This window comes from Temnothorax curvispinosus, unplaced genomic scaffold, assembly GCF_003070985.1.
Source record: "Temnothorax curvispinosus isolate PA1 unplaced genomic scaffold, ASM307098v1 QBEX01001396.1, whole genome shotgun sequence".
Taxonomy (NCBI): Eukaryota; Metazoa; Arthropoda; class Insecta; order Hymenoptera; family Formicidae; genus Temnothorax; species Temnothorax curvispinosus.
Window position 1 is genome coordinate 1 of NW_020211176.1, and position 10,860 is coordinate 10,860.

Sequence of the window (10,860 nt, forward strand, 5' to 3'; positions counted from 1 at the left end):
TTACTTTTTATCTCGTTCTAGTTCTTAGAATTATAATTCTAGAAATTCTACTTTTTAGTTCTGTTTTTCTCCCGCCATTCTCGACACTATACATCGCTTAATTCGTTCCTTTTTGTCCTTCACGCACGCGCACTAACGAGAATTAATTATGATAGAGGCGGGAAATAGCGAGCATTTTATAATGGCGCGTTCTACAATTACACGCAATTTACATGAGAGGACACGAAGATATTAATATCCAAGAGATGAACAAAGAACTCAGGATGTATCAAAAAGCAAGGAAAACAAATACTCGGTCGACGTACACCTTAATACTTTCATATTAGAACGTGTCTCAGACAAATCGCACGCCTTTCCCAGACACGCTTTCGTCGAGGAAGTTAAATTTCTGACGCGAGAAAGGAAAAACTACAAATTCTTCTGACTTTTGCAGTAAAGCGTATATAGTTGCATCTCTCGCGTTAAGGGTCGATTTCATCGTCTCCGATTAACTTGATCCCCTGATTAAACTCACTCTTCGTATCTCTTTCTAATGTTTGTTTCTGTCAATGTAGATTAACTTTAATCTCGGTTTGACTTACGTTTCATCTCTTTCTAATTCTTAGAACTAAAGAGAGATAAAAAGTAAATTAAACCAAGATTAAAGTTAATTTACATTGATAGAAGTAAACATGAGGGAGACAGAAAGAGATGAAGAGTGAGTTTAATCGGAGGATCAAGTTAATCAGAGACTGCGAAATAATAAGACGTAATAAAATATTTGCATGCAGCGTCATAAATCGTCTGGATAGTCCCACAGCGTTTAATACCATGCATAAGCGGTTCCTGGAGATTCTAAGAACGAACACTGAATGATTATTTCAATTATTGACTTCTCCTGTTGTTTTTCAATGTTTAATGACAGTCAGCTTTCTAATATAAAGATTATTACAACAATTGATTACAATTTACATGCAGCTCTCGCACTAGAAATTGCATTGTGTGTTATTATTGAATTGTACGTTCATTTTTAATCCATTAATGTCTCATACTTGTACATAATTAAATAGTAATAATTTCATCCTATATGGTTTTCGCATTTCAGATAATACATATATAATATCACATATCACAAACTTTCCATGATAAAACATGTAATGCAGCATCATATATATTGTGTTGTAGAGATATTCCACCATGGCAAAGTCAGTTAGGACTGCACAGGAATGGAAAGAAAAGGGTAATGAACAGTTTAACAAAGGCAATTGGTCAGAAGCCTTGATTCACTACACAAATGCACTTAAACTAGTAAAAGACAACACTGAGAAAGGAATATACTACAAAAATCGAGCTGCCGCATATTTAAAGTTGCACTATTACGAGAAAGTGATACAAGACTGCAACAGTGCGTTAAAGATATGTTGTAATAAAGCATTGTATCGCAGATGTCAAGCACTAGAAGCGCTAGACAGATTCGAGGAGGCATATCGGGATGCGGAAATTGTTATTTCATCTGATCCCAATAACAAAGTTATTCAGCTCGAAGCGACGCGCTTACTTGAACTTGTACAAGAACGTCGTAAGGAAAATGCAAGTATTAGTGTCAAGATAAATATAACTACTATATAAAAATGCACAACTTGCTAGAGATGATAATTTGTACGTAGATATTGTACGTAAATAATGTAAAAATTGTAATACATTTTTTTATACTGGATATATTAATAAGCTTTTTTGTTTGACTCAATATCACATAAAATTTGGTAAATGGATTTAAGTTTTGCTTTTTTTTTATTACGTAATTATTAATTATTGTTTGATAGTCTGCACATCCTGTATGGATAAGAATCAAGTCACACAAATATAATCTTTTACAGTTAGTACATATTTTTATTCTATATCATATTCAAGTATACGCTTAATTTTGCTTTACATTAGGTATCACAAATGATGGATTTAACATTTAACATGAGCGCAGATAAAGAGAAACGTAAAACCGCTATAATTAATCTGCTTGAGTTCGCACGTAACGAAGCTGATGCCGAGGAGATTTTCAAAAAAGAAGGTGTATCCAAAATTGCACAACTTGTGGTAGTTGAAAGAAACGAGGAAATGATCTGTAGCGCTATTCGTATTGTAGGCGAGTTATGCCAAAACAATATTAGTCGAACTGAATCCATTGTGGAACATGTCGGGTTGCTTTGGTGTTTGGAAATGATGAACAGCACATCTACAGAGAGAGTCAACGCGTCTCAATATTGTTTACAGGTAAGTATCGAGTAAATTACGTGTAGTTATTATACGCGTATTTCAGTAATTAAAATTTTATTGCATATTTCGATTTCAGAATATATTGAACAGTTATAGCGGCATGAGTAAAGAACCTGATTCAAAACCCGACGAGGCGTTGTGCAAAACGTATAAAAAAGAAATTGACACGATTCTGTCGTGTTTGCTGAATAGTGTAACGAGTAGAACGATAACGGGCCTGGCTAGAGACGCAATAATACAACTTATTATGCGTAACATTCATTGCGGAACTGCATTAAATTGGGCGAAACGATTTTTCGAACTTTGCGGTTTGCAAAAATTGATGGAGGTAGCCGGTGAAATGGAGGAATACAAATGTGAATCTCCGATGGACATTACGTTTTCCACCCGAGCTATAATCAGTGTGTGTTTAGCAAAGATATATGAAAACATGTACTATGATACTAAAGAAAAATTTAGCAACACTATTAATGAATTTATTAAAGATAAATTGCTGTCGCCTAATACAGAATCCAAGGTATTTTCTTCCAAGATATTTTTTGATTATTTAAATTATTTAAAACTAGAGGGTCGTTTTTTTAATTATAACGTTTTTGAGCAATTTAAATTGTGCTTTAAAGCAAAAACGTCAAAATATACTTTTATTTAATTATAAGTATTGTATATTCTGCTTTATATTAAAATGCGATTGTAACAGAGTTTAATCGAAATTTATTGGAGAATGTGACTTTTTTATTAATTTTTTCTGAAGCCTAATTAATTTTCTCTAACCAGATATTTCTTCTATTTTTAATCAAAATCAAATGAAACTAACTACATATTAATATTTTTGTAATTAATTATTGATTCAAAAAACAGTTCGTAAATTAATCAATTGCTTTACAGGTGCGTGCAGTAATAGCGATAACAACCTTAATATTCGGCCCGATAGAAATTGCAGATGCAATTATCTTTAAAGAAGGGGTGGTTGAGATGATCCTCGCTATGGCGGAAACGGATGATGTATTAGAACAGAAAGTGGTTTGCGAATGTATCGTTGCGGCTGTGACCAAATATAATGAGACCAACGTGTTTATATGTCGAGGTGTAAAAATATTGGAGAAACTGTATCAATCTAAGGATGATTCTGTTCGGGTTCGAGCGTTAGTTGGTTTGTGCAAATTGAGCAGATTCGAAGATACACGCTGTTACGTGGCTATCGATCCGTTCGCAAATAGAGCGACGAAGACGTTGGCCAAAGTTTGCAGACGATTCCTGATTAATCCCAAGAAAGAAAAAGATATAAGAAAATGGGCCATTAAAGGCCTGTCGTATCTCACTTGCGACGACAAAGTCAAAGAGGAGTTTATCGAGGACCAAGAAGCGATTCAGGCGATGATCGAGCTTACCAAGGCTGACGATCAATCAATTCTTCACGACGTGCTTATGACGTTGGTGAACTTGTGCAACGCTTATGAAGTGCAAGAACTACCCGAGATGATAGAACTAAGAGAGTTTGCCGGTCAGCATTTTCCTGAGAAATACGTTCTCGCCTATGACTACTGCGTGAAACGTAACTGCACGTTAGCGAAGGCCGGTGTGACCACCGCTCTGGTGAATCTTACCAAAACGAACAGCCAGAACTGCAAGGAACTGATAGCCCGTGTATTCTTCGTGATATGCGATGAACAGGAGTCAAAAGAAATAGTTATTCGACAAGGCGGCACGAAGGCATTGTTGTCGTTAGCGCTAGATGGCACAGACAGGGGAAAGAATTATGCTACGCTGGCTCTGGTCTATCTGGGACGTACGAAACTTCTTGAGGTTGCATTTCCCGGTCAGATAATGATGGAGGTTGTTGGGCCGATCATAAATCTCCTGAACCCAGAGTGCTCCGTTCTTGAGAATCGCATGATTTTAGGAGTTTTGTGTGACCTTGCCAAAGTCAGTGACAACATGCGAGAACATATATTTAAGGAAGGGGTATTTCAGAAGATCGAGACCTTTGTGTATGAGCAGGACTATTTTTTTAAATTTTTGTCCCTTTTACTTATAAACATTTTAGTATCAAGCCATGAAGTCGCTGTCCAGTATTTCAGGCAGGACAATTCTCGTGTGAAGTATCTTATGTTATTGTGCAAGGACGAGAATCAACAATTTAGCTGGTTAGCAGCTTCAATTCTAGTAATGCTGACGGCGGCCAACAAAGAAGCTTGCAAGAAAGTTTTCGACTCGGAATCTTGGCTGCAATCTCTACGCTTTTTAGTCACTAATCCAAACTGTGACATACAAAAAAGTGGTATTATAATTGTGCTAAATATGATGAGAAGCACGATAGGCGTTGCTACAAAACTCATGGAAACAGACTTAATTGAACTACTGAGGTCATTGAGCAAGAATGATAACGTGGAAAACAAGATCAAGGCTCTAGCATTTTTCGCTTTAGGGAATGTTGCGGAACGATCTAGTCAAGAAGAATTTCGAGAAGCATTCATCAACATGGTAAGATATGAATGTAATATAGCACGTCGATCAGGACAGTTAGAAACTGTTTGCAATTATGAGTTATGAATATATGAACATGAATGTGTGTTCAAAACAAAATCGTACTTAAAAATGCAAACTAGACGATTATTTCTTGGAAAAATGATAGAAAATATTAATTGAGACCTATTATATGTTATTACTTATATTTCAAATAAAGTGCTTCAAATGATAAAATAAATGTTGCATTTAAATTTTTGCAATTTTGTCTGAAACGTATTCATGCTATCATATAATTATGTTCGTGTATTATTTATATATATCTTTAAATATATAATTGCTGTGCAGGATACATACAGTTTATTTGTTACATAAATTTGCCACAGATCGATAATAATATATCCACACAGCAATATAACATATATCTTAGATATAGAACATTAAGTATTACGAAGTATGAAGTATCTATAGTTATGTCTCAAGTAACTTACAAGTTACCTACATGTAGCACTCAACGTCAGCAACAAAAGTACTTCTGTGATATACGTCTCTGATATGTATCACTATATACTATAAGTGCCTGTGATACATAACAATGTAACATATGTGTATCGGATATAGAACATTAAATGACACATACATTTTAAATGCGTAACAAGTGACGTATTTATACTCAGTCGGGAATATTAACGCTCATTTGAGTGTTAACACTCAATATTTCAGTGGTTTTTTTTTTTTGTAAGGGTTGCATATAATTATTTAGTAATAATTGTATCTTTTTGTATTTAAGATAATAGATAATCAAGACACTGTATAAAATATCACATCCTTTCCATGATAAAACGTATAATGCAGTATCATATATATTGTGTTGTAGAATTATTCCACCGTAGCAAAGTCAGTTATGACTGCACATGAATGGAAAGAGAAGGGTAATGAAGAGTTTAACAAAGCCAATTGGTCAAAAGCCTTAAGTCACTATACAAACGCACTGGAACTAAAAGAAGACAACGCTGAGAAAGGATTGTACTACAAAAATCGAGCTGCCACTTATTTAAAGCTACGCGATTACAAGAAAGTGGTTGAAGACTGCGACAATGCATTAAAGATATGTTGTAACAAAGCATTGTATCGCAGATTTCAAGCATTAAAAGCGCTAAACAGATTCGAGGAGGCATGCCGGGATGCGGAAATTATTATTTCATCTGATTCCAATAATAAAGTTATTCAATCCGTAGCCACGCGCTTACTTGAAATTGTACAAGAACGTCGTAAGGAAAGTTCATATATTAGTGACAAGGTACATATAACTCGTACAAAAATGCATTAACTCGCAAGAGATGACAAATTGGTCATATTAAGACCCCACGCACCAATGACTTTGATCTTGACATATGTTGTCAAGGTCATGACCCTGAGTAACCTTGATCCTGAAAGAAGTGGCGGTCACAATCCGTTCAAAAGTTACGAAGCATTAAACAGTTTTCGCTTTGTAAAAATTATTCAATAATAGCACATGCGTGCACACACACACACACACACACACACACACACACACACACACACACACATACCAAAGAGGGGGGGGTGCGGGGTGCCTTCGGCGTGGACTTTCCGCGCGTGAAAACTTGTAAACCGATGTGGCACCTCTTTTCGCGTGGAAAGTGTATGTGTGGAGGCAGTAGGTTCCGCCCCCCTGTGGTCACATGGTTCGTGGCGTGCTTTACGAACTCGTTTATTGTATATCGCTACAAATATTCACACAGATGATGGACTAACTTATCTTGTTTAATACCACCTCTACTTAAACGAGCTCGTAAAGGACGTCACGAACCCATGTGACAACTCGTTTCGCGTGGAAAGTATATGCGTGGACCGTGGAGGTAGTAGGTTCCGCCCCCCCACACTATCATTAAACTAGACACAAGTGTGCCTTCAAAGTACATGCGTTGGCTTTCTACTTTTTTAAAATTTTCATTTACTGCTTTAAAAGACTTTCCTTTGTTCGTACATATATTATTTCCACATATATATTAGTCATTTACAAGATAGTTTAGTCGATCATCTGTGTGAATATTTGTGGCGATATACAACTAATTTTGCAAAGCGAAAACTTTAATACTTTGTAACTTTTGAACGGATCGTGACCGCCACTTTTTTCAAGGTAAAGGTTACTCAGGGTCATGACCTTGACAACATATGTCAAGGTCAAGGTCATTGGCGAACGAGGTCTTAATATGCATAATTAACTTGTTTTGTATTAGGTAGCACAAATGCTAAATTCAGCATTTAACGTGAGCGCGGATAAGGAGAAACGTGAAACCGCTATGCATAATTTGCTTGTGCTTGCACGTGAAAGAGCTGGTGCTGAGGAGATTTTAAAAAAAGGAGCTGTATTCAAAATCGCACAACTTGTGGAAGTTGAAAAAAACGAGGAAGTGGTCTGTAGCGCTATTCGTATTGTATCTGAGTTATGCCAAAACAATATTAGTCGAACCGAGTCCGTTGTGAAATATGTCTGTTTACCTTGGTGTCTGGAAATGATGAACAGCACATCTACAGAGAGAGTCAACGCGTCTCAATATTGTTTGCAGGTAAACAACGAGTAAATTACGTGTAGTTATTATACACATATTTCAGTAATTAAAAATTTATTGCAGATTTCGGTTTCAGAATATATTGAACGCTTACAGCGGCATGAGTAAAGAACCCGATTCAAAACCTGACAAGGCGTTGTGCGAAGCGCATAAAAAAGAAATTGACACGATTCTGTCGTACTTATTGAATAATGTAACGAGTAAAACGATAACGGGTCTTACTAGAGACGCAATAATACAACTTATTATGCGTAACACTCATTGCGTAACTGCATTAAACTGGGCGGAACGATTTGTCGAACTTCGCGGTTTGCAAAAATTGATGGAAGTAGCCAGTGAAATAGAGGAGTATAAATATGAATCTTCGATGGACATCACGTTTTCCACTCGAGCTATAATCAGTGTGTGTTTAGCAAAAATATATGAAAACGTGTACTACGATGCTGCTAAGAAAAAATTTAGCAGTACCATTAATGAATTTATTAAAGATAAATTGCTTTCGCCTAATACAGAATCCAAGGTATTTTCTCTCGAAATTTTTTTTATTATTTAAATTATTTACAATTAAAGGATTGTTTATTTATTTATAGCATTTTTGAATAGTTTAAATTCTACTTTTTAAAGCAAAAATATACTTCTTTTTCAATTATCAGTATTGTATATTCTGTTTTACATTAAAATACGATTGTAAAATATGAGAGTTTAATATAAATTTATTAAAGAATATGACTTTCATTTATGTATTTTCTGAAGCTTAATTTTTGTTATTTTCTCCAACCAGAGATTTTTCTTATTTTTAATCAAAATTAAATAAAAGTAACTATTAATATTTTTAAATTTATTATTGTTTTTATAAAATATATAAATTCATAAATAGTTAATCGATTGTTTTGCAGGTGCGTGTAGTAGTTGCGATAACAACCTTAATATTCGGCCCGTTAGATGTTGTGGACGCAATTATCTGTAAAAATGAAGTTGTTGAGATGATCCTTGCTATGGCGGAAACGGGTGACTTATTGCAACAGAAAGTGGTTTGCGAATGTATTGTTGCCGCTATAACCAAATATAATGAGGTCAACGTATTCATATGGCGAAGCCGAAATATATTGCTGTACCTGTATAATTCTAAGCATGATTCAATTCGGATTCGAGCATTAGTGGGTTTGTGCAAGTTGATCAGGTTTAAAGACCGATTGTATTCTGCGATTATCAGACTGCGACTATCCCGGGATAGAGCGACGAATAAATTGGCCAAGATTTGCAGACGATTTCTGATCAATCCCGAAAAAGAAGAAGATATGAGAAAATGGGCTATTAAAGGCTTGTCGTACCTCACTTACGACGAAAACATTAAAGACGAGTTGATCGAGGACCAACAAGCCATTCAAGCGATAATCGGGTTTACCAAAACTGACGATCAATCAGTTCTCTATGCCGTGCTTACGACGTTGGTGAACCTTTGCAACGCTTATGTCGAGCAAGAACATATACCCGAGATGATAGAATGGGAAACGTTTATCGAACATCATTTCGAGGGATACGATTCGGTCGACGAATACGCAGTGAAAAGAAGACTGAACGTGTTAGCGAACGCCGGTATGATCAGCGCTCTGATGAGCCTCGCCAATACGGATAATCAGAACTACAGGGAATTGATATCACGCGTTTTCAACCCGATGTGCGGTTATAAGAAAGTGAGCGAAATAGTTATTCGACAAGGTTTCACAAAGGTATTGTTGTCGTTAGCGTTGGATGGCACAGACAAGGGAAAGAACCAAGCTTTGCAAGCTCTGGTTCGTTTGGGCCTTACATCGACAATACGTCCTAAGGTTGGGACGTATGCATTTCCTGGTCAGATGATCATGGAGATTGTTCGGCCAATCATGAATTTTTTGAAGCCAGAGTGTTCCTTTTGGGAGAATTATGCAACTCTGTTAGTTTTGTGCGACCTTGCTACAGTCAACGACAACATACGAGAACATATATTTAAGGAGGGAGTATTTCAGAAGATCGAGGCCTTTTTGTATGAGGAGGACCACCGTTTGAGATGTGCGTCTACAACACTTATAAACATTTTAGTATCAAGCCGTGAAATCGCTGTTCAGTATTTCAGGCAGGACAATTCTCGAGTGAAATATCTTACGTTATTGTGCAAGGACAAAAATGAAAATATTAGCAGATCAGCAGCTTCAGCTCTAGCGTCGCTGACGTCATCCACCAAAGAGGCTTGCAAGAAAGTTTTCGACTCGGATTTCTGGCTAGAATCTCTACGTTTTTTACTCATTAATCCAAACTGTAACATACAAGAAAGCGGTATTGTAATTGTGACAAATATGATGGAAAGCACAAAAGACGTCGCTGCAAAACTCATGGAAACAGACTTAATGGAACTACTGAGGGCATTGAGCAAAGATGATACTGTGCAAAACAAGAGGATCAAGAGATTGGCATTCATTGCTTTAGAGGATGCTGCGGATCGATCTAATCAAGAAGAACGTCGAGAAGCACTCCTCAATATGATAAGATTGGATTGTGATAAAGCACGTCGATCAGGACAATTAGATGTTCTAAAGTTTTTGCAATCAGAGTTATGGGTATATGAACATACTGAATATGTATCCGAAAACATACACTCAGAATTCGCAGGAATACAAACTAGACGACGATTACTTTGTGAAAAAAAGACAAAAAATTGAAATCTCATTATGTATTCCTTATATTTCAAATAAATTGCTTTAAGTGATAAAATAAATGTTGCGTTTAAATTTTTACAATTTCATATAGTTACATTCGTGTTTATATATGTTTATAAATTAATAGGTATATGATTACTGTTCAGAACACATACAGTTTATATGTTACATAAATTGCCAAAGTGCAATATTAATATCTTTTATGGAATAAAATATGTGGAGATGTATAAAATATTTTATGGAATTAGCTATAAATATATCTATTATTGTGTCATGAAATAATATGTAATTGGAATGAAAAGTCATTAAATTATTGTGTATTTGTATGAGAATAGTATATTTAAATAATATTACATATTTAATTACAGATATAATAACCCAAGAATAGAAAGTCAAAATAATGAAATTCAATTTGATGTTATAACTAAATTTACGTCATTTTTTGGTCAATATAACGTCAAATTGACATCATTTTGACTTTCCTGTTTTCCTTGCGATATAGTTATGCTATATAACACGAGTCATTCATTTAACAACCACAAACACATTTAAGTCTTTTTATAAAAATCAAATTAAGAAATCTGAAAAACAGCGAATTTTAAATAATAAATTTATTTGAATAATGAATCGTGTGAAATATCGTAAGAGACGATAATACGTCAGATCATTATTTTTTATTACTTCTTTAGTTTTAGTAAACATGCATTATATTAATAAATCTCGAAATTATGTATTACCTATATGTTCTGCTAAGATAATTTCTTTTTTTTTTTAATTATTATTTTTTAGAAAATATAGGAAAATCCTTAATTTTCTACAATTTATTTAAATAATTTGGAAGTTTCCCAGTCAGAAAT

At 35.0% G+C, this 10,860-nt stretch overlaps 1 protein-coding gene across 1 annotated transcript; it reads left to right on the plus strand.

Moving 5' to 3' along the window:
* The first annotated feature begins 1,176 nt into the window (after positions 1 to 1,176).
* LOC112463181 lies at positions 1,177 to 9,830 on the plus strand. The gene is given in 9 exon segments (XM_025029383.1): positions 1,177 to 1,581; positions 1,918 to 2,247; positions 2,327 to 2,767; positions 3,136 to 4,731; positions 5,591 to 6,013; positions 6,978 to 7,307; positions 7,387 to 7,830; positions 8,207 to 9,786; positions 9,788 to 9,830. Coding segments are annotated over 9 exon segments (5,592 nt in total).
* Positions 9,831 to 10,860: the final 1,030 nt, after the last annotated feature.